The following is a 25,431-nucleotide window of genomic DNA, read 5'->3' on the forward strand; positions in this document are numbered from 1 at the left end:
ATCAACCAACACAGACAAAAGGCTACATCGGGACAGTGTGCCCTGACTGTTGGTGGCTGTTCTGTAAGGTTGGCAGATGTTTTTTGTTGTTGAATCAGTGTTGGTCGGAGTTAGCCATAGTTATAGCTACTGACCGACACACAACAGCCATGTTACGAGCAGCAATGCATTCCACTGGGGCTATTCTGAAAATGAAGGATAGAGGGTGGGCCCGGCGAGAGAAAGATAGAAGGATAGATGGAGGGCCTGGCAGACATCTCCTGCATCGGAGCACGCAGTCTGTGTACGGAAGACGGGAGGGGTTGGTGGAAGAGGCGGGAATGTCCTCCACTACTCAGCAGACTGAAGACTTGGTGCGTGTGGATATCCTGGACTGTGTGAAGTCACAAGACATGAGAGACAACAATGGCAGTGTGCCAATGGTGGCACCCAAGTACTCTGGTAAGTTGGATTGGGCGGCATTCTGCGCCCAGTTCAAACTGCTGTTTCTGGCTGTGGGGTGGTCAGAGCAGAGCTAGGCCCTGCAATTGGTGCCTCTTGGTGTGTGGGGGTGTTTTCCACCTGGGCATCATCTTGAGCAGTGCCCGAGTCAGGGTTAAAGAGGGTTCTGGCAGGTCCTGGTGTAACAGAGAAACATTTCTCCCCACAAAAGAATTCTGAACTTCTTTTAAGCACACATTTGTTTACATATGTTTTTACTTTATACTCCTCATACTAGCAGCGGGAACACTGGCAGAAGCACACACAAAATATAGATTTTAGGGCTGAGAGAATTAACCCGTTCATTTTTGCAATTCATTTGAATGTTTAATGTTTGTGAAAGGCATGAAAAAGTTAAGCAATTGACGCAGTACTCAATTTTGTCCTCAATCGCAACCACTAAAGCGTTTGTTTTAACGACTTGTGGTGACAATTGTGTGTCGAGCCAAGTCATCCGGGCATGATGTACAAGGACAAAGGTCCAATACCTCCTAGCACTTTTAATTAAAAAAAAGGTGGTGTGTAACATTTTCAAAGCCAAATTCCAATAACATAGAAGCAATTCTTCTTTAGTATACCATACCATAGACAAGCAAAACACCCAGGTAACGTAACTAGCAAGGGTACACAAAACATTAAACTGAACCCAGTTGACACGGTGATCCAGTTTGATAACCTTGATGATTTTGATATTCAACTTGCACTTGAACACTTTTTAAAATAATTTTGTCACATATTTTATGGGAATGAAGCGCTTGCGAAAGTTCAGACAGTAAGACCTTAGTTCTGCATGGTTACGACCGTTATTGCTCATACAATCCTATTCACACCTCTCTCAAATGCTCACTTGTATTTTCCTTGCTGCCAATGCTTGGGCTGTCAATTGGGATATCAGCTGTTCGGATCAGCTGGCCACATCTGTCCAATAGCCCCGCAACACTCTGTTAGTTGAGTAAGTATATTGATGACATGGTCAGGTTGCTTGTCAAGTGGTAATCCGATTTATTTACTTATTAATTGAATGTGCTTTAGCCCACTTTCATCCCTGGCCGTAGCTCACCTGGTTTCCAGGGAAACGGCTTGGTGTCCATAGAGATGTGGCATGGTTTCCCAGACCTGTTTCCTACCAGGTAGAGGCCAGCCATGCGGACGGGGTGGAAGTCCCTGCTGCCTCCAGAAGCAGACAATGCCAACAAGCCAGAGGTGGTTGTAGGGTGGACACATGTTGGGGATTTATGCCACCTTTCTGTCAAAGTGAGAGGGGTTTGTGCCCCAGCAGACACAGGGTCCACCCCTACTGTTGTGTCAGACTGTCAGTGATTCCACTGATGATAGAAATTGAACAGACAACAGTGCAGCTATGAACTGTGCCTTGACCCCGTTGCTACGGTATTGAGGTTTCCTCTATAGGTGGGAGGGGAGGCTGTGGCTACGCTTTGGCTTAGAGTAGAAAGTTGGAGAGGATAGGTTCATTTCCACAGCTGGTGCCTTCTAATTGGGAATCAAATCAAACATATTTGTATAGCCCTTTTTACAAGTAATGTCACAGGGGCTTCACATATGCCCATAGAACTGCCCCTCAACCAATCTCAACCCTCAAGGAAGACAATTAAAGAAACCTTGGGAGAAGCAATTCAGTGAGGGATCCCCCCCTCCAGAGAGGTGCAGAACACAGGAAGAAGAAAAAGCTAACATATACACTCTCGGACGGAATGCATGTGTGAATGTTCAACCCCCCCCTTCTACCCCTCCTCCCTAGAAGTTACAGCTGTTCCCTGTCTAAATATTTAATTCCTCTATCCCTCCACCCACCTCACCCCCAGCTGTGATTCCTTCACATTCTGTAACACAATCACCTCTAAACAACATGAAATATCACTTTGGAGAGATAGGAGCTCTCCGCCACGCCTGATTTATAACTCATGAGAGGCGAGGGGCGTCATTGGTTCCCCTTTTCCGAAATGAGGAACGAGTGGTAAAATGTGTGTGTGTGTGTGAGCTCTGGTGTCACCACTGGCCCAGGCTACATGTGCACTGCCAGGGGACAGACTAGGACCCTCAGGCTCTCTGACTGAGGCCAGCACAGGACACTCTGATTTCTGTCTGTTGTGCTTTTTATGTGAACCTGCTTTTTACAGTGAGTGTGAGTGTGTGACGTCAACGCTTGCAGACAGAACCTGATGAGTCAGCGAGGTGACTGTAGTCACATGCTACAGACAGTCACTCCTCTGTCCTGCCAATCAGGGACCTCTGGAGTTAGGAAAAGGAAAAGCTTTTATAGAAATGTTGTTATGCTTCTGATTATCTTAATGTCTTAATATCATATCTTAATTTGTGATTTATTTTTTATTTTTTATGAAGATCATTGGTGCTACTGAGTTCATTTTCGATAGCTAATCACTGCTTAGATTAGAGATCCACTCCTACAACTGACATATAGACCTCATTTAAGGATCCGGATCAGTCCATCCAAATATCATCCTCTTTGTAGCTGGCCAAGTTAGCTCATGCTACAGAGAGATGAAGCTGGACCACCTCTGAATAAATTACCTAAGAAGCAACTTCAGTTGTCCAAGAGTTTGGAAAGCAGTTGATTTCATCCAAATGTTGACTCACTCTGACTGTAAAAGACACTTGGATTTCTAAATCTTGTAATGAAAACTGAAATGAAACCTGAAGTAACCTTCACAGGATTTGGTATACGACAGAAGAAAAGATCATGGGCCAATCCACCTATAACAGCTCTGGGCCTGTCTGTGCAGGCATCCTGACCTCTGTAGTTGATGATTTCGGTACCCAGGACGGCAGTCATCTCCAGCACAGTGATGAAGGCCTTGTCCATGGAGGTGAGCGGGAAAGGAGACATGCGGTGCCTTCGTGCCACCTTGGTGATGTCCACCGCACTGTGACCTGACGGACAAGGATGGGAGACAGGTCAGCTGCACACACACAGAGACACACTGAAATGCATATTAAGAGCATCAGACATGAAAAGAGGCATCACTTTACATTAAGGTTACATTAACTACCATGCAACTACATAGCAATACCTTCAGTAACGACATCGTAGTTACTGCTATGTATTTAGTCATTTAGCAGACGCTCTTATCCAGGGCGACTTACAGTTAGTTGTGGCTACATAGTACATGTAGTTGTGGTTTAGCAGTACAAGTTATAACACAAGTGAATCTTGGTATGGGAAGGTTGGGTTTTCCAGGGTTAAGCAGATGTTAACATAGATCTTGTTTTGGTAGTACAACCTTCAACTGCCCTATCACAACATCCACTTACCCCTTACACCCTCCCCATACTCTGCTTTCTTACACTTTAACCTATACTGCTAACACTTACGGTAATATCAATTATTTACACGGTAATCATTTTGTACCTACAATGTTTTAACTATGGGGTTTTCCTATGTACAAACATGGTAGTTACTGTAACCTTAATTAAGTGTTGTGGAAGAAAAAAATAAAACTTATGCCAAGGCTTTTAACTAGTGCTTACTGCTGAGCAGGCTCAGAACTTGGGTTGAGAAAACCAGTTTAAACCCTCCGCATGATGGCAGCCTTGATAGCAGCCATGTTTTTCTAATAATACCATTCCAATAACTCCAAAGGTAACAGGAACAAAGGAAGGTGGAATAAATGTCTAATCTCCCTTCTGTTCTCTCTCTCTCTCTACCTCTTGCCTTGTAGCAAAGAAGAGCTTTAATTTCTCTTGACCCATTTTTCTCTCCTTTAAACACACACTTCTACTTCCACAGCATATTGTGATTCTTAACACGAGCCTTTGGCAGAACTTCAGATACACACACATCAATATAATCATGATACATGAAATGTATACTTTTCAATACGGTCACAGACACAAGTGACCACGAGGATGCACACCCACAAAAATACATAAAACTGTAGGGGGCTCTCTGAGTTGCGTCTCAGGTATGTGTCTGAGGAGAGAGTACTCACTTGATCTTAGGATATTTTCTTTGCTGCTGCATCGTGACTGCACCTAGAGAGCGTGTATGAGAGGGAGTGTGTGTGTTTGAATGACAGAGAGAGATTGTGTAAGTGGGAGAAAAATGCAAGAGTGTGTGTGTGTGAGTGAGAGTGAAAGAGAAAAGGATGACAATAATGATAACGTGAGATCAAACACAGGTTGCTCCCGTTGGCATGCTTGAAAGTTGTTTCTAGAACAGTCAAAAGAAATAAAAGAGCTTTCTCACGCCTTAACACTTTGCACTTTGTCCTACCATTTGTCCTACTGACGTCCATTTACTGTGCAATTATTAGTTAAATTAATCACAGATCAATTAATATAGAAATGTTGTTATATAATAAAGTGGCGTTATCTTAAAGTAAATTCCCTGCATTCAATTCAAAGATATAGAGGACAAAGGCAATCACATCCATGGTTGTTGTAACTTTATTATTTGTCAGAAATAGAAAATAGAATCTGGAGCCTTGAGACTGAGTGTCGGCTGTTGAGTTTGGCTGTTCACGTGTGGAGGAGTAATTCTGTTTTGGTCAAAATGGTGGCGTTGAGGTAATGGTTTAGTTAACGCTGATGGGTGGGAAGAGAGCAGAGCTGGGGTCAAATGTTTAACTGCTGGTACGCATAAAATGACCTCCAAACGTGTATGCACTTAATAGGCTTACCCCTGCACAGTTTAGACACCATGTGTAGGCTACGCAGTTTTAAGCCTGTGTAATATGGTGACACAGTGGCCGAAAAGCTAAGTGCATGCATACATTATAGTTCCTATTCAGTGTACAATACAATGGTAACTTGTTCATATATCCAGTAACGGTCCTACCACATTTGGCGCCCTAGGCAAGCTTTATCACCCCCTCCACCCCCCCCCCCCTGGGGGTGCAAATCGGGCCGCCCCCCAGCCACAACACGGACATATGATGTGGCACGGTTGGTGCCCTCTGCTGGTAGTGCGGGAGGGTTAATTATTGGATGCACTTTGGAAATTGCCGCCCCCCTCTTCATGCCACCCTAGGCGGCTACCTATGTCACCTTTAGGAAGGACCGGCACTGCATATATCAATGTATCGATAAAGCCATTTATCAAATATAAAATAAATACAGTTTGGGCGGGTTTTTTTTACAGAGAAAATGTAGTTATGTTAAGTTGGGCCACTGGTGACTTATGCTTAAAATACAAGTGATGCTATTGATTCTTTCAACTGAAGCCTTGGCCTTGTTTGTGACCCCACTAATAATGTAACCCCACACAGCACTCCTCCAACTTTGTATTTCAGAACTAAACCCTATACGTCACATTTTTTGCAATTTCTCAATGTAAAGTTTTTTTCTTTTGTAGTGTTTTATGTATGTAAAGCTCAATGTAGAATTTGAACTTGAACTTGTTCAAGTTGTTCACGTGTGTACAATCACAACACACAGCTTATTTTAAAGTGTTCATTTATCACCTGGAGTGTTCATTGTACTTGTTGAGTGTTTATACAGGTCTACTCTCATGGGATGAACCTATATAAACCATCTTGATGTTAAATTAATGCTTTAAATTTGTCTTGCCTAAATTGGGATCTATCAGCACAAACGTGAGTACTGTTGGCCTATGTAGTGTCGGAAAAACTTGACATAAGGAGATTTCCAGTTCTCAGTATCCTTCTTTTTATGGATTAATTTACACAGAGCTTTATACATTTGGACCCAGGTCAGATAAAGTCCACAGTTGGATGAGGCATGGATCATATGTATTGTAATAACTAAGAAATGTGTGTGTGTTTCTGTTTGCATGTGTTGATGCATGTGTGATGAAACTGTAGCGGATTGACTTGTTTCAGAGATGGGTCCAAAATCTGGTATACTGCAGAGGTTTGGTGTGGAATTACTTATTTTCATACTGAATTATTGATCTTTTTTCCCTAAATGTATGCCTGTTGGTCTATCCATTGGCTCATTTGTTGTCCTGTGTCTGGATTCGGAGTGCCAGCCTGTTACACTACCTGCTTTCTTTCATCTCCATGGAGACATCTGACTGACCCCTTAAATGAGTGTTGAGCCTTAGCCAATGGGAGAAATGAACACATGGCTATGCTTAGGAAAACCCTTCCCACCCCCCTCCCTTTCCCATTCTACAACCCTATTGGGCACCACACAACCAGGGGTGTGGGGTGGGGTGGTGTGGGAACAGGAGGGTCAGAGAAAGGGACGAAGGGATGAGGCATAGCATGATGTGGTCCTACAGCCAGAGGGAAAAAAAGAAGCAGACAGGCCAAGTCGAGACCAGAGAGCATAAGAGAAGAAACAGAATGAGAGAAAGGAGAAAGAGAGAGGCACACGTCTTGAGCGGCCTACTACAACATCTACTCTACACACATCCAGCAACACCAGACAAAGCTACTGAAAGCAGAGCATGTAACCAGAGAGAGAGCAAGATTGAAGTCGAAAGAGAGAGAGAGAGAGGGGAAGGGAGAGGGGTGAGCGGAGCAAGGGCGCGTGAGCTCCACACACAAAGCTTGGTTTGCATGTGGAGGTCAGCTCCCAAAAGGGGAGGGGGGAGGGATAGTTACTCGAGAGCTGAAGGTCCTATGGCTCCTGCGATCATCTTTAAGCCCCTCCAACCTACACTGGAGCTAGTGGAGATAAAGCATCATCACAGGCGTCAGTGCATTTGTCCCAGGAACAATCCACAACAAGACAACACACACACTTGACACACAAGCATCCAACAGCTAGCAAAGGGTGTGTGGGTGGGTGCGTGGGTGGACAGAGAGAAAGAGAGGGAGAGAGAGCAAGCAAGAGCGATAGCGAGAGAGAGGCGGGTGAGCGAGAGTGATAGAAAGAGAGAAAGAGAGAGATAGGGGAGTGTGTGAGAGAGAGAGGTTTGGGAGGGAGTGTAGGAGAAGAGGGGAGGTAAATTAAGGCCACAATAAGAAAATATATAGTTCAACTAGCAGGCGTTGAAATCACGAATGAAGACCAACAGTTGGCAGCTCGTTATGAGATTCAGATTTGTGTCTTTGGATCCAGGTTGACATCCAAACTTACCATCAAGTCTTACAAAGCACTTTACTGTAACACGAGTCACAGAAAAAATGAGCACGGGACAAAATATACTGTAGTTACCTCTTACAAAACCAAACTAACCAAAAAACACCAATCACATAAATAACCTAAACAGAAGCCCATTCATATCTGGTCTCTCATTAACCCCTCGTCCCTTCACTGTAACGCTACTTGGAGGGGTTAAATTCATGGCCTGTTTGAAACGTTTTGTGTGACAGTGGGGTATAAACCATAACCATGGCGATGCTGCTTGTTTGGCTTTAACTACTGATGAACAGCGAGTGATACATACACCAACACAGGTGGAAAGAAACAAAGGAGCCCACCATGGCCACAAAAAGAAATACACAGAGAAAAGAGCACCTAGTCAGAAAGCCGTGGAGCAATGGAAAGACTCGTGGAGATGTGGAGAGAGAGAGATAGAAGAAGTGGGGCTGAGGTGAGGATGGAGTGCGCAAAAGCAGAAGTGGAGAAGATGGGAAGAGCGGAAGCAGGCGGTGATGCATTCCCACAAACTCCCTCCTCCTTCTCTAACCTAATACTCCCTTTCGATCCCTCCCTTCTCTTGGAGACCGAGAGAAATACGAGGACAGGTCAACATAAGTGATGAAGATGCAATATGCACTGATGCACACAACACACGCAAAAAGAATACACACTCAAAGAACACTTACACAAACACGCACACACACACACACACATACACACGTGGCTTACAAAACAGCTTTTTAACTTCTTAATACTGAAAAGCATGCACTCAAGAGACACACAGAAAGTCACATTTCGCCCGGGCAATATGCTCTCAGGCAAAAAAAAGTAGAGTATATAAATAGATGTCCTCCAAAACTATTGAACATGGCTAGTCCCCAAGGCCCTATTCTGAATTAGGAAAAAAATTGACTCCAGGTGAACTGTGACGCTGTTGCAGCTGGGTGTTTGGTGTGTGCAATTCTGAGAGTGCACAGTGCTAGAGAACATGTTAATGTTCTGAATGAAAAGTCTGCTGTATGTATAAGTCAGATGAGTATGGTGTGTGCGTGTAGCGTAATCTGAAGTCTGTTTGTGTGTGTGTGTGTGCACGCGTGTGCGTAAGAGAGACCACCTCACACGTCCACCTGACAGTCACTGTGGAAATAGCCCAATGATGGGTCGTCATGGATATTGGTCAGATCAAGGGTGTGGGTTGGGTGTGTATGTATGTGTTGTGGAGGTGGGGGCACGTGTGTGAAATGCAAAGCGTGGATAGGTCAGGGGGAAGGTCTCGGACAACACACATCCGTCCGTGAGCACACAGTCCCCGGAGATGGGGAAATCAATGGACCAATAGCGAACAAGCTAAAGTAGGTGCTTGCGAGAATGATGGGATGCGACTGTTTCTGTGCTGAGCTCAGCAGAAAACAAAGGAGGTGTCAGACAATATTATGCAAAGAGAGATATTAGTGCAGAGGCCTCTGGCAGCCTGGAGGGGCGGCGGCGGGGGGGGGGGGGGTTCAAACCTGCTACGACCGCCCTGCCCCTTGGGCCAGAGTGATAAAGGACAGGACGAAAACAACGGGTGATAGTGACAGAGTGGTAGAGGATGGGACAAAATGCCACTGTGGCACTCCAAAGCAAAGCCTCACATCTCCCTTGGGAGGCTAAGAGGAGAGAGACAAAGGGGGGAGAGAAAAAGAGAGTAAATGGGGGTTGAAGGAGAGTGAAGGGGAGGAGAAGGAAAGAGAGTGAAGGGACGGGGAGAAGGAGAGAGTGAATGGGGGAGAAAGAGACAGTGAAGGGGGGGAGGAGAGAGTGAAGGGGGGAGAAAGGGAGAGTAAAGGGGGGGGGGAAGGGAGGAGAGGGAGAGAAGGAAAGAGTGATGCTTCTGCGTTGGCCTCTGTTCCACTCAGGCTCCAGAGAGGAGAAGTACTCCAGGGCTAACCTTCAGCTGTTCACCCAGCTAGATTATATCTGAGTCTTTCTGGAGCACAGACACACTCTTTCATGCATACAGACATGCACACACGTTCTCATATATTCACACACACACACAAACATACACACACACAAATATATACATACACAGACACAAAGACAGGAATGCAAGCACAGTGTACACAAAAAAAAAGCCCGCCTTCCCAACACACACACACACACACACACATCACATGACTCGATGGGAGATGGATGAGAGAGGCTGATAACTGGAGAGATGCATGTGGAGGGACAGACTGATCTTTATTGCCAGCTCCACATTGGAGCTGTGCTTTAGGGCTGTTCATTCTAGGAGAATAAGTCAAGATCTTTGCCAAGTGTGATGCAGTACCTCTGTGCTACCCTTGCTGCATTTTAGAGACATAAAACATGAAACTCTTAGCCATCTTGAAATTATAACACTGACACGTACAAGTGAGTGCTGCTCTCATACATGTAAGCTGGCATGATGCTAACAGCTACCATCATGCTCCTCCTATTACTCTGCTCTCTCTGTCTCTCCCTGTTGGAAAGTGGAGTTTGCTCCAATGCTACAGCAGGGAAGCTACAGAAAGCAGGCTGAGATAGTGAGCCCTTGGCCTGGCCTAGATGCCTGCCTGCCTGTAGATGCTCTGGTATGTCCCTGGTGCTATGTGGGTGTTGTGGCGTGGCCAGCATGCCGGTAGAGGGTTTAGAAGGTTAGGGGCTTTACCTGGTCCAAGGTAGAGTACCTTGACTTGAGCGTGATGACCTCATCCAGGTGAGCCCTGAATTCTCTCCGTGAGGCCTGAAGGAAGCCACAGGATAGTCACTCACCTTCACACCACACACACACACACACATCTCATATCACACAGCAAACACACAGAATGCATGCAACTACACACCCCACAGTCTTCATAGAACAAGACTACAGAACAGCGTACAAGGTACATTTGACACATGTGCACACACACAGATATCAAAGCGACTATTAAGACTAGGGATGCACCAAATCCAGATTTTTGGGGTTTGGCCGAATACCGAATCCACAGGTTAAGATTCGGCCTAATCCGAAGCCGAATACCGAATCCTACTCCCATCCTCAGTCCATTAACAAAGTAAACACATTAATGAAGTTAAAAAACGTCCACAGCATTGTTTTTTTCTTTTTTACTCTTAAAAAAAAATCAATAGGCAACGTTATGCCAGGAAAACAAGTGGGAAAAACTATTTTGGCAAATACCATATGCCTATCTCAAGATCCAATCAATATCCAAAATATTAGCCTTTTAGAGTTCTTGAATTTCTTTCGGATGTTTCATACGCGGATATGTTGTGTATTGTTTAGGGTCCTTGCCATCACAAGACAAATCGGCATTGCAAATTGAACATGTAGCTCGACTTGAATCGCCTTCTTTTGACTGAAAGTACTGCCAAACAACACTTTTACTGCTCACGGGTTCCATTTTCACTTTCTCAGCCTACTGCATTGAACAGTCCAGCGTGTAGTGCAAGGGTTCGGAATCGGTGAAAAATTATTCTAAGGTTAGAGGCCAAATATTCGGCTTTTTGACGGCGTTCGGATTCGGACAAATACGAAACCAAATCCTGGATTCGGTGCGTCCCCACTTAAGACATACACCCACACACACACACCCACAACTAAGATTCAATCCAGAACTAAACCTGACATACATTATCAGTAAAAAAAAAGAAAAAAAAACTTGGAAAAGAAAATCAAGCTGACTGGAAAACACCCACCACAATAAAGAAACAAACATGGATGAGAAAGTATGTTAATGGAATGTTTCCACGTAGCACAGTTTAGACTAAAGAGCATAGGGGGAGATAAGTAAAGGAGTTAAGGAGGGTGAGTGTGTTAGGGTGTGCATCTGTCTAAAGTTGTGAAACATGGGTCCAATGCTATTATGTAGATCCATTTGAATTTGGAAATTACTCTTTCCATATTCAAACCTTAAAATGAGGACTTACTAATTAATTATTAAAATAATAATGCCAATATATGCTTTGTATCTTGAAATACGTCTTAATATGACTCTCAAACTCATTTTACGGTTTATATTGTCAATATTAACTCACCCTATCTCAGTAACATTTCATAATAACTACACATGATGACATTTCTAAATATATAATTTCTAAAACATCAATATTATTATTAAAATATTAGAAATCTATTTAGATTCATTCATTCACTATTTAGATTCATTCATTCATATTCATTTTGATAACTTGATTTAATTCTGTATTCAGGACTTGTACCATACTTTACAATACTTCATCCATAAGATTCAAAGGTTCCAACCCAGTAGTAAATTAGGGTTAATGGTTAATAAATCTATTACTGGCCATGCCAACATTTTCAATTCACAAAGTACCTCACATGCAGGCCCCAAATTCCTTGCTCACAGGAAACAGACACAACAGAGGGATAAAAGCCTACTTGTTTAAATTACCAAAATATTACTTGTACAATTTCAGTAAAAAAAAAAGCACCCATCTGCAACTGATGCAAGCACACCTCACAATTTCCCCATAAATTGTACCCTCTATAGTTAAGAAGATTGTGATTGGACTCAAATTTAGGTAATTGGATGCTTATATGTAACCATAGACTGGCTTGTTTTCACATGGGACCAGTTAAAACAATCATGAAAAGGGAAAGATATTACACCTGTGGTTTCAAACCGCAGGTTTCAAACTTTATTTCCACCACTGACTTAATGTGCATAAATGACTACAGTTAGCTATAACAATAGCTAAACAATAATGTTAGCTTGCTTACTGTATATTGCTTAGGGTCTTTAATAAGTGGCCAAGTAGCCAACAAACCATTTACATCCAATGAGCTTGCAACAACTTTACATTTACAAATGCTGGCAATGCCCCCCCTCTCCTCTTAGTATCCATGACGCCATTCAAGTATTAGTGTTTGGAGCTTGGTCATGAAAATAACACAATCAAACTTATTCCGGAACAAAGCTCTCTCTGTCCTATGCTGATTGCAGGGGTTTACTTCTTGTTTATAAGATCAAATACCAGCAGATTCCTGCAGAAAAAGATCTAACAAAAAAGATATACCATGGGAGACATTAGTGGTATAGTAAATGCAATGGTGAATTTGAGGTAACAGAGGATGAGCTTTATATGCGACATATGAGTTATAACACAATGGATTTCTATACATATAATATGAGGCATATATTGTCCTCACTTTGAATTGGATCACAAAAGTCTGAACTAGCAATTAGTAAAAGCTTTACAACTAGCTTTAAAGAAAGCATTAATTACATTATCACTAAGTGTTTATAAAACGGTTAACTTCTATTCAACGCAAGTGTATCTAAATATAAATGTTGTATACATTCAGCAAATGTAAATACTTTGTTCATTACTGTATTTCTTCGATTTAACGCCGCCCTCGAATAAACGCCGCCCTCGATTTAACGCTGCACCCAAAAAATCCGAAACAGGTTATTTAATTTAAATAAAACAGTCTATCTATTCGCCTTTCAGCAACCCCAAGTTTGCGTGCTACAGATCTGTTGCTGCTGTTGAGTGCTTTCTGCAAAGCTTTCTGTTTGAAACCTTAAGTGTAAGAACGTTTTGGCATTCTGCTAACCCTAATACAAATGACACGACAGGCTCCGTGATTCATTTGTCACAATGCCAGCCTATACTTGTACTCCCGACTAAACGTGCAGCTTTAATTTTACACTAGGATTTGTGTTTGACTCTTTGTCTATTCTTTGTTTGTCTATGGCCAAACTGCAGCTACAACTCAAAAAATCTCTCTCACTTATTAAACGCCGCCCTCGAATAAACGCTGCCCTCGAATAAAAGCCGCCCTCGAATAAGCGCTGCACCAAAAAGGAACATTGTGTAATAAACGCTGTGGCGTTTAATCGACGAAATACGGTAATTTATGCACAATTAATGGTATGTAAATACTTGGGATTCAAAATTACTTATATTCTACTGGTTTGTAACCATTAAAATATTTCCTTTAGTAAACAATGTATGATGTCAAAAAATCCGTTTTCAAATAACTATTAAATTAACCTATTAACAAATGAAAAAGTAATTGGTAACCGTCCATCCATCAAATAGTGTTTATCGCTTAGGAATGTTTCATAATGTATTTCACTTGTATACATTTTGAACTGACTTAATACTTTACAAATGCTTAATTGTGTGCACATATAAAGTGTTGAGTCCTGAGAGAGCATGTTTTAATATTAAAGTGTTACTCTTTTCTCTCTTCACAAAATATCTCATCTTTGGTTTGGGAGGTGAGTTTCATGCCGCTACAATCTTCCACCTTGAAGATGTACTGTATGTCATTTCCTCCCTGACTCAACCCCCAACTTCATTCCCTACCAATTACAGTTAATCAATGGATTCAAATAGCCTATCGGAAATCTGTCAGAGCTCAACCACATGCCCTTGCTGGGACTCATGTCTTTGTCTTAGACAGGATGAAGACATTAAAGCCCAGGGCAGTGTAGGCTACCCAGTACAAAAGAGGACAGTTACCAAGCAGTAGAATACTTCTACGAAGAGATGCTGGTAAGACTGAGAAGTACCCCTGTTACCCGGGACCCGGGCACAGGGGTGGGCAATGTTTACGAGCAAAAAACTGTGGGTAACCAGTGTGTTAGATGCATGTGGATTATCATTGATCAGACAAGGTAGCCTATGTGTGAAAGAGTGTCAAATAAAAACAATCACAGGAGCATTCAACACTCAACTATCTTAAACATTCTAAAGATTTTCTATAAGTGTGTACATTTTCTTATTTAAACCAAAGAAAAAATGTAAACAAAGGATTGTGGGTTTTGTAGTCATCAGGAGGACTGTCGGCACTCTCTGGTCAGTTAGCAGGGCAGCATGCAAGACACAGAGACGGAAGGGTTTAGGGATGGCTGAGGAAGCATGCCAGGCAGTGAGGTGACCAGACGGGGGGGGGGGGGTGAGAACCCTGGTAGCTGACGCCATGACAGCGGCATGGCCTGGGCCAGGATGTGTCTGTAGGCATGCAGGAGTACCTCAGCAATGCTTAGGGTGGATGAACAGGAAGGGAGTCGCGCCTGGGTGCCACAGGAAGGGAAGGGGAGGGAGCAGAGGAGAGGAGAAGAGGAAAGAAAAGAGAGTTAACAGAGCTGAAGCCAGGCTGAGCGCAGGAACACAGAGACAGACAGACAGTGCCTCCTGGCAGTCCAGACTTCTGTAGGCAGTCTGCTTGTCTGTCCATCTGTCCCAGAGGCATCAAGACAACCAGAGGGCACACACACACACACACACACATAGAAAACTGCCAAGAGTAGGAGCAGGGCATAGGGTTAAGCTGGGACTCGGGGAAGACAATGGAGACCGTGGTTCACTGGAAATCTTGGGACAGACAAGGAGATTATATAATTGTTGACGAATGTTTCTTAGATTCTAGTCAGCCTGACTGAGTATGTGTAATTGTGTGTGTGTGTGTGCATGTGTGTGCCTTAGGAAGGTTTTAGTCTTTACACAAATACCCCAAGTAAATTGAAATACAGTAGCTGACAACCACAATTATGTCTGTTAAAAACATTTAAATACGTAGCCTACAGAATGTCTCATTTGTAGCAGATATGCAGATAGCTAAATTCAAATTCATCTGTGCCTTAAATAACAGAGTCTTGGGTATACACACCAAAGAAAGTAGCTGTGTACAATGTATAAATTACAGTTCAATTTTTATTTTAAATCAATGTTCATTTCAAATAACCCAAAGGCAACACAAATCTCATATTCTTCAAACTAAATTTACAATTGAATTTAGTAAAGTACTATATGTCATGATAACAAATGTGGACTGATACAGACTTTTAATCCTCACCACAGTACACTAGCCCACAGTCTGCAAACGAACAGGCCAGAGAGCATCTTACCATCCAGATCATGTGATCAGATTCTACTCTCACACAGGTGGTTCATGCCAATCCTGGCATCCCACACCTGGGTCTGTTCCAGTCAATTGACGGTCACATGACCAGAACCTGTCAGTCTCTAGTACCATGCTGGCTACAGATCCCTGCAGACCCCCCCAGGGCTCCGGCCGCCCCATAGAGGGGTGGTGTCGGCTGTCTTACTGCTGTAACGAGCTGTGGAACACAACGACGTGGGCGACAATAGAGTGTCTTGGACGCGCTCTACTGTGGGTCCTGCCGCTGGGTGACTCTCTGGAGCTGCAGTCTTATTTTCTTACTTTCTCTCTCTCCACCATTCTCCATCTTCTTTCTGTCCCTCTGTCTCTCTCTCCCTTTCGAATTATTTCACAAATGCGTGCACATACACACAAAACTAGACACACACACACACACACTTGTAAAAGTCAAGTGTGGACACTGTGCCCATGTCTGAGCCATTTTTATATCATGTGATCTGACCCAAATGGACTACTTGGAACCACAGCCAAACAGATGGAGGAGGGGAGGGTCAAAGGGCAGCTCTTCCACTGATCAAAGCTGCTTTCATCCCATTATCCAATCAGGAGACCGGAGAGCAATCACACAGTCCAATAAGTACCATTCTCTAGCTGCTGCACCCCTATACGAGTCGGAGAAGCAGCATGAGTTATGAGTAAACATTTCAAGATTCACACTCAACCATATAACCATGAAACATTCCTTGACACAGTCTGCTACACGGAGGTGAAACCTGGAAACCTGGGGTGTGACAGAAAGGTCTACACCACCCCCTCCAGCTCAGGAGTCTGGCACACAGCTGAAATATATGGAGGTCCTCTGAAGTGACACTAGCTGGCTGGTGGGTTAACTAACTGATTATAAAGTGGTGGCTAACTGACCGGCTGAATGAATGGGTGGTTGGGGAAGCAGCAACAGCTGGAGGGACTGTAAATCCCGGTGAGGCTGCCATATTGGCTGCCTGTCCTCCATTCTCTTTCCTGCCTTTAAAAAAATCCTCTGTCTCCCACACTGCAGAGGTATGACCACCACAGAGCACGTGAGTCTCGGACACCCTCCTCCTCCTCACCCCCAGCCCCGCAGTCAAACCCCCCCTCCCTCCCCACACACAAACACACACACACACTCCCCTCACTCCTTCAGGCTAGCCTTAATCCTTATCACGATAAGGTGATACACATACACACACGCACTATACATACCCCTGCACCACACACCACAAATACAAAACATGACCACCCTCTCTACACACACCACACAAACACACCACACAAAACACAGCCACACACCAAAAACAAAAACACTCACCAACAACAGATGGATACTGTAAATGTAAACATACATGTACAATGCATGTTTACAATGTACAATTCAACATAGTAAAGAACATTCTCAGAATGCAGGAGGAAAGACATTACTTACCATCCTCGGTCTGGAGTCTGAACAGAATGAGCTTCCTAACACATGCACACGAGCACACACAAACACACACACCGACACACACACTTGGTGAACGAGAATGTGTGAGCGACAGAGCGGGCGGAAAGCGAGGGAGAGAAAGAGAGAGATACAAAGAGAGGGAGCGCAACAGACAGAGTGTGCACAAAAGCAAGCGAGTAAGAGGGACAGCACTGAGCAACAGAGAGGAAAAAAAGAAGAGAGAGAGAGAAAGAATAAGGAGGAGGAGGGTACATTTGCACATACGGTACTGGGCTGTGCTAAATCATGCACGCATGGATGGGAACTGTGAGTGTGCATGCATGTGAGTGTGCATGGGTGTGTGTGTGTGTGAAGGCACAGCTCCCACGTGTCTGCATGTTAGCACAGTGTCCAGGAGCTGATGTTCATCCCCTGTCCTTTTCTCTCTCTCTCCATCCTTCCTTCAATGTCTCTCTCTCAGTCTCTCCCTTTCGGTACTGATTGGAGCAACAGTGAGCAGGGGGAGCAGAATCCATCCTGTAGCTGGGACACAGTCAGGAGAACTACTGCACTGACACAGAGAGGGAGACAGACGCACGGACAGTGCAACATCTCTACTGAAGCCCTGCATGCAGTTACCACCCCATTCTGATAAACCTCCCCTTCCTTCCTTCCTTCCTTCCTTCCTTCCTTCCTTCCTTCCTTCCTTCCTTCCTTCCTTCCTTCTCTCTCTCTCTCTCTCTCTCTCTCTCTCTCTCTCTCTCTCTCTCACACTCTTCCTCTTTTCCATCCTCTATCTTCACATCTTCCGTTTTCTCATCTCCATTCCTTCTCACTCACTTCCCTCTGCCTCACCTCCCTCCGCATTGCTCCCTGCTTCACTCTCCCACATTCTCAAAAGCCTCTCTCTCACTTTTTCTCTCTGTCTTTCTCTCTCTCCCTTTCTCTCTTTTCCCCTCCGTTCTACCTTTCTCTCCTCCCCCTCCTTTCTATCTCTCCCTACCCCCTACATCTCTCTCCTCCACCCTCCTCTCTCTCTCCCTCCCTTCTTCCTCTCTCTCCTCCCCCCTCCTCTCAGTGCATCTCATAAATCGTCCACACCTCCAGCAGCAGGAGGAGGAGTCACTTTTACGAGCCTTCCTGAGTTGGTGAAGGACTATCACACACTCACAACCAGTGCTGCTGCCTTGCAGTGGAGGCACGCACAGACAAACACACATGCACAGATACACACACACACACAAGTATAGACACACACTCACACAGACAGACACACAGGCATATGGAAGCCCATATCTATCTCTACTACAAGAGAATAAACCCATTGGAAATGATGACACCCACTGTAAAACAAGGCCAGCCCTGCACATTGCAAGCCTCCATGTCCTGCAACCTGACAAGGAGCAGGAGCAGAGGCATACACAGGAACACACAAACCCAGACACAGAAATACACTGAAAAACACCCCGACGCGCACCATTGTTATCTCACATATATATGTATTAGGTATGCTTGCTCTCAGCAACGCACATATTCTGGTTTTCCAAAAGAGGAAACCTTATTTTTAGCGGGAGGCGGGGTGGATTAATAGGGTGCAAAACAGTGTTCCTATGAATGCAAACTTCAATACAGTGAAAAAGACACTCAGTTAGTATAACATACTGTACATATAGACATGTATAATTTTTTTTTTTATCTTCTTCTGTAAATTTGCACTTAAGTTTGTGTATTTTTTCCACTCAGCTGTCATTTGCTGCTACTGTCAAGAAACCGTTTGATGCCAAACAAAACAGTGCTGCGCTTGTTTGCAGAGAGAATAACAGGCAGGAATTGGCCAATAGTTGGTGCAAACCTCTTTAAATCGACCAATTGATGTGCGAATTAGCTTAAATACTTAAAGATCCTGTAAAGCAAATTCCATGATTTGCTTCTCAGTACATTATATACGTGTGAAATGAGTCCTTGGAAGCATGTGCAAAGCGCAAAAACTTTGTCGCACTGAAATGTGGAGTAAGACCGTTGAACAGTTTATCTTCCGTTTTCAGCTCAGGTTTTGTATAGGCGGAGCCAAAACCCGACCGGTCTACGTCACAGCGACCGATCTACTTCAGATCACAAACGGTTGCATTTTGTTACTCAGCTGGTATGATGCAAAGACAAAGTAATTAACATATAAAACACTCAGAGACTGCAGGTATAGCTGTTCTGATATTTGGAATTGATTTAGCTAGTGTTTCTGTTGTTGACAAATTCAATACATTCGAGGGGGCGGAGCTTCAGCTCCTTTAGGCAACACACCCCCTCAGTCTCTTTACAGGAAATAACATGGAGTTGGATAAACTTTTCTTATGGATTTCGCTTTGTGTATAGGAGCACAACCGAGCCAAAACAGGAAAGGGTCTTCTTCAAATGTTGTCACAAAGTTTGAAGTCACAGACTTGGCTTAAGCATAGTAGAACTCCATCAGTAGAACTAAGGCTGTATCCCAAAACCACAAAAAACAGCTTCCATTGTTAATGTGGCTGGTTTTTAACCTTGATTTATGCATTGATGAAATGCAATCTGAGTAAATGCTTAACAATATCTAAAGAACGGGAAAACAAAGAGGAAGTTTAAGTCATAAGCCTCTACTATGTGAGGCTGCCACATAGCCCATCTTTATTTTACCACTGCCTCACTTGTTGGCTGTGAACACACACACACACACATATCTACACGTACACACTTTGTCCTTGTCCCCCCCATCCCTCCCCGTCTCTGGTGACAGTCTCCGAGTGTGCCAGAGGAGGTTGGAGCAGAGCAGGGACAGGTCCTCTGAGGCTCATCCAAAACACACATACACAAATCCTGAATGAGGCCCTGCTTGGCAGCCTTAACCAACACAGCCCCCGAGCCCAAAGGACATTACAGCTGTCGCCCCACTGGACATCCTGCTTTATACACTCACCACACACGCACACACACACAGCAGACAAAGATGGACTGGGGAGACCAGTCACCCTGAACCCTTCATATGTCTTCACGCACTACTGGAGAGTCATATATCCACTGTACAAAGAAGCCACATCTACTGTGGCAGTGACCGCGGCAGATGCACAAGGGTTATGGGATCAATCTAGCTCATATTATGGCTGGCTGCTTCTATACTGAGGCAGGCCCTACTGATACTACATAGCCAGGGATTCATCAGTCATCGTATGCACTCAGATACATTTTATATATTATGTCCAAAGTGCATGTTGTGTGTCTGTATGTATGTGTTTGTACGTGCATGGCTTCAGACATGGACCGAATTCCTCCAACAGTGTGACTAGACAGAGAGAGGTCAAACAGATGTGTTTTTTGAAAGTCCTTCCAGAATGAATCCCTATACATATTCCAGAGGACGAGGAAGTCATTTCCATAAGCCTTGGCCTTGGCTGCAGCGCCACACCTTCAGCCATTTATCAAAAAGCTATTGGGAGACTATTAAGTCAGCCAGCCTTCCCTGTCCTAGCCAGCCATGGGCAACAGGCAATACAAAGCTTAGCTTAACCACACAAAGTAATACATAGGACATTGGGTAAAAACAAGAAACCTTATCGTCTTTGCACATTCTACCTACAAAATAAAATGTATATATATATATATGTGATTACAGAAATACTGTTGGTTCTATTTCAGTCAGATTGTGACCGAGCTACAGTTATGAAATGTAGTAATGTGATGAGTAAAGGTCATGTTACCACATTGTGCACATCTTTAACGAGACAAGTTTATTTCTATGACACGTTTAAAAACATCTAGCGTTAGCTGTGCTAAGTGCTGTTCAATCAGCTAAGGTAAAATAAGGCACCAAAAGTCACAAATTGTTACCATGATTGTGTGTGGCATTTTTCAACAGAGCTTAGGTTTAGAGGTGAGTTTCAAAATATTTGTTTTTGTATAATAAAGACAAATGGCTATATGTCTGTTATTTGTTATTTTTTTGTCTTCCAACTTCCCTTGAGTCCTGTGCTGTCTATAGATGGACATCTTAGAGAAAAACAGAGATAGAGACACTGAACCATAGCATACAGACACACACACACCTCATTGAGTCAAAACCCACCCCAACTTCCCTTTATATGCTTCATTAATCCAAACCCACCATTATATAACTGAACTACATGCTCACAACCGTGAAAGGTACAACTACACTAGAATCTTAGTTTAAGCCTTTGTGTGTATGTGTGTGTTTGCTTCAACAGACATGTGCGCACACTATGCTCACCATAGTGTCGAAATCACACCTTGTGCATAAATACAGAAATACTTCACACATCAGTACAAAACAAATTTTGGGATGTTTGGCAATCTTTGTGTGTGTGTCAAACAAAAAGACAGAATTTTCATCAGTGCATCAAATGGCTGGTCTGATACCTGCGAGAACATGTAATATGAGGAACACATACAGAATTGGAGGATTTCATGTACGCTTCGGTGTCTGGTCGTGTGTGGTGTGTGTCTGTGTACTGCGTGTGTCCGGGCTTGGCAATGGGACAGAGCGTTTCCTTGTGTGCGTTTTATGGGAGACAGGGTGTCTGGGCTAGCTGTATGCATTCTCTCCAGATTTGACAGGATTAAAAAGTCCTCCACACCAATCCACCAAAACAACTACCAGGGTCCTGGGGAGAAACCCCCAGCAGAGACCACCCACCAAGCCGACGCAACCAGAGGTGTCACTGAAACACATCATGAAACAACGTGACAATGCCTTAGTTCCAGAAACGTCCATATGTACATAGTCGGTTCCAAGCCATGCGCTTTCAGGGGATTCTGGGCAGTCTAGTACGAGCTATCCCAAAATACACACAACTAAGAGTTGAACTTTATCCAGTGCAGCATTGGCACACGTGTGCACCCCCACTTACACTCACATTCACCACACACACACAAATGCTGACTCATGTCGTTGGGATGTGAGAAGAGCTCCTGACAGCGGAGCTGCAACTGAAAGGGGGTCATTAACAGAAGGCCTTAGTGTGGGGAGGTGGAGAGACCCAGCCAGGAGGCAGCACAGAAGCTCCAGGTGGGCTCTCTACTGCTGACCAGATCCCCCAGGAAAGGATGGGGGCTAGAACACCAGGAGATCACTACAGATCTGGGCTGACATAGTGAAGCCGTTGGCCTTGTCCACCCAGAACAGAAATGATAATAATGACAGAAGACCAGAAAGAAAGAAACATGAAAGAAAGAATTCTGTGAAAGTTATTGTGTCGGATCTCATGTTAAATAGAAGATTTGGGGGACCTATGTCCATCAGTGGCCCCCCTAAGTGTTTCAAAGTGTTGGAGTACGGTGCGTGTCCACTGCAGCGACGTAAATCGCTTGCCATCGCTCGCCTTCCCACAGTGCACCACGCTAGGGGGCGTGTCAGACAGATTAAAGCAGAGTTGTAGTTCTTTAAAGTCACTGTTGAAGTTGGTATAACGTCATGGCAAAGTGTGCAGACTTGAGTTTACGTACTCACAATATCAATCAAAATACAACTCTACAACTCAAAACATGTAAAAACGTTTTATTGTATTACTCCAATTCTCTGCTAATCTGACGATATGACAAGGGAGTCCCAACCAGGCTAGCTAGGAAACCCTGCGCCAGGCCTCATTCTTTTTGTTAATGTCTCTGTACAAATAAAAATATCTATCCAAATAATTTAAAGGCCATATGGCAGGTTAACCACCACTGTTGATTAATGGGTACATAAAGCACTCAAGATATGTATAATATTCAATAAATCTCCAAATGGTGTCTCAAAATTGTGTTTAAGACCAGTTTTTGTCATTTTTTGTGTTAGCATTAGCATATTAGCGCAATTCGACGATGACGTCACGTTGGGGAGTCATGGAGGAGAGTAGCCTCAGTTTAGTACTAGAACTATGGCGACTGACCGGGATGAAGAAGAGGTGGCAAGAACCACTAATGTATATGAGCAGCCGGCCGTCAAAGCCAAATAAATGGATTGTTCATTGTACCGAGGAGAATGAGTGGAGGGTTGATGAAGTATCCTCCTGGTGAGTTGCTATCATTTAGCAACGCAGCAACGACCTCTGGAGGTCGTCTAGGAACAACAGTGCACATATACAATTTATTTTTACTGTCAGTGAATAGCACAGAGTGGAAGTCAACGTTTTCTTTATATCTAGTGATCATTCAGGGCCTGACATTACTTTTTGAGGCACTACACTAGCCTACATTTACGTTTCACTTTTCCATGCACAAAAGTCACATCCGGGTAAAGATTGTGCCTTTGACCAACGATCAGCTGTAATATTATAGAAATGATAACAATTGAGGTGTTATAAAAAACTGTACTTGTTACATTAAACATTTACACAATTTCTGCAGAATGAAACGCTAACAACATTGGCTAACTCAACTTCGGTAGGCTATCCTCAGTGCAAGCTGGCCAGTGCAAGTAACATGCTATTTTATTTTGTTTGAGTTTAAACTTGTCCAGTGGGGCAAGTACATTCTCTTCCACTTGCCCTACAATATCACTTGTCCCGGACAATCATGTCGTTATAGTTCAAATAAGTAAACTTTAACTACCAGTAAATGTAGCTCTATCTAGATGTCATGCTAGCTATGGGCTAGCTATAGGCTAACTTGCCAGTCCCACCTGTAAAATCCCCCAAGATGGGGGAAGAAAGAAACATCATTGCAAAAAGCAGCTACTTTTTTGTATTATATTGTATTTTGTGAAACCCAACAACATCATAGATAACAGTTTAAATGTTTATTACCAACAAGCAAATAGCACAAATTTGTTGGAAAAATTAACCTGCCATATGGACTTTAAGTTCTTTGACGTATCGTACAGGACTGTATATGCAGCCACACAAGCGATTAGTTTCTCCTTCATCTTGAAACTGAAAGCTAGAAATGGTTGCTACGTTACGAGAAACAAGAAAACACTCTGATTGGCTATTGCTAGCAAAAATCGCTCCTCATTTGCATAAAGTTGAGAAAATCTCAACTCGAATCGCTTAAATCGCGTTGCATCGCTCCCCCATGCACCAAATGAATGGAAAGCATGTTGTCGCGTTGCTGCAGTGGACAGGCACCGTAAAGCCTAATTTATACTTATGTCGCTGACACTTTTGAAATGGTCACAGACCAAAAAAAAGCTATAGCTATGGTTACATTGTTTATGCTTTGTAGCCTACGTGATCGATCGGAGAAAATGGCTGTAGCTAATTTTGAGAGGCAGTATAAAGGTGTGGATTTGTTCTAACTTGCTCCGCCAATCTCTCCTTTATTCCTTCCATCATAAACAGCTGTTGAGCGTTCATTGAAAATTCAAAACAATGAAGTCGACGACGCTTGCCTTCTGAGGCCGCGTTCACACTTTTTTTTTAAGCGCTGCCTTCAGCGCCTTTTGAGCGCCTTTTGAACGCCTTTTCAGAAAAGCGCTGGGTGACGTCAAGCGCCTTTTTCTAAAGAGAATTTTGTAACCTGAACAGGAATCATATAGTCTAGCGATACATTATTATCCGTTATTTTCCGTTGGCTACTTATCGACAGCTAGCTACTCTGGCCGATAAAATGCCATTATTGCTTTAGCTGTGGGCCATAGCCATAGCCATAGCCTGGTAACTAAGGTAGGTTACTAGGGAAGGTACACTCGTACCTACTCTCCACGTCCTGATTGGTCAGCTGTCAAAAAGGCGCTTGACGTCATCCAGCTTTTTTCTGAAAAGTTGAGAATATTGAACTCAAAAAGGCGTTGGGCTCAGCGCTTTTTTAGAAGTTTTTAAAAGGCGGCCGCTTTTTTAAAAAGGCGTCCGCCTTTTTCGTTTTCACATAGGGTTGCATGTAAAAAGGCGCTGAAGGCAGCGCTTTTTTCTAAAAAAAGATGTCAAGTGTGAACGCGGCCTATCTAGCCAAACACACTGCGCAACACTATGTGACGACATCAGCGCCAGTAGAAATTTCTCCTGGTAAGCGACATTTTCAAGCGACAATTTAAAGTGTCGACCGTGACGCCATTTCTGTCGGCGACCTTTTCAAAAGTGTCTGCGACCTAAGTATAAATTGGGCTTAACAGAGAGACTCAGGCAGGCCACCTACACTGGCTAGAACATTGCAGGTCACATGACCAGAGAACCCTTTTCCATCCCATAGCCTGTTTCCAAGGCAACCCCTTATTCTATTCCCATGACACCTGCACCGTGTCCTGGAGACACATGGAGACCACAGTGACAGATGAGGTGAGAAGGAAAGAAGGAGAGGGATGAGAGTGGGAGGGAGAAGAGAGAGAAAGAGAAAGTCGGTGGAGAGGGAGAGAAAAAGAAAAGGAGAGGGAGAGAGAGATTGAGGGAGGGAGAGAGAGGGAGACAGATAGAAGATAGATATAAAAGATAGATATAGCTAATGAGCGAAAATGAGTGAGTGGCAGACCAACATTTGAAAGAAAGGGAATACAGAAAGCGTACGTAAAGACCTGCAGGAGGGACTGGAATATGTAACCTGTTAAAGGATATATGTTACATGTGAAGGAACATGTGAATATGTTACATGATGTATGTTACATGTGAAGGGACACGTTCAC

General features: G+C 43.7%; 1 protein-coding gene across 3 annotated transcripts in view; it reads right to left on the bottom strand.

The window, feature by feature from the left end:
* The window catches only part of gphnb (gephyrin b), a 72,454-nt gene that overhangs the window by 6,806 nt on the left and 40,217 nt on the right, over nucleotides 1-25,431 (bottom strand). For 2 of the 3 annotated variants that reach the window (XM_084699716.1, XM_084699715.1), the window contains exons 9-13: nucleotides 14,526-14,567; nucleotides 10,187-10,261; nucleotides 7,029-7,091; nucleotides 4,449-4,491; nucleotides 3,253-3,390 (exon numbers count right to left, since the gene is read on the bottom strand). In XM_084699716.1, the coding sequence (XP_084555842.1) occupies nucleotides 3,253-3,390; nucleotides 4,449-4,491; nucleotides 7,029-7,091; nucleotides 10,187-10,261; nucleotides 14,526-14,567 (361 nt within the window). The remainder of the gene's footprint in view (nucleotides 1-3,252; nucleotides 3,391-4,448; nucleotides 4,492-7,028; nucleotides 7,092-10,186; nucleotides 10,262-14,525; nucleotides 14,568-25,431) is intronic. The other variant, XM_084699717.1, reaches the window with a different exon arrangement.

This window comes from Hypomesus nipponensis, chromosome 6, assembly GCF_054491055.1.
Source record: "Hypomesus nipponensis isolate SF chromosome 6, ASM5449105v1, whole genome shotgun sequence".
In the NCBI taxonomy this organism is placed as follows: domain Eukaryota; kingdom Metazoa; phylum Chordata; class Actinopteri; order Osmeriformes; family Osmeridae; genus Hypomesus; species Hypomesus nipponensis.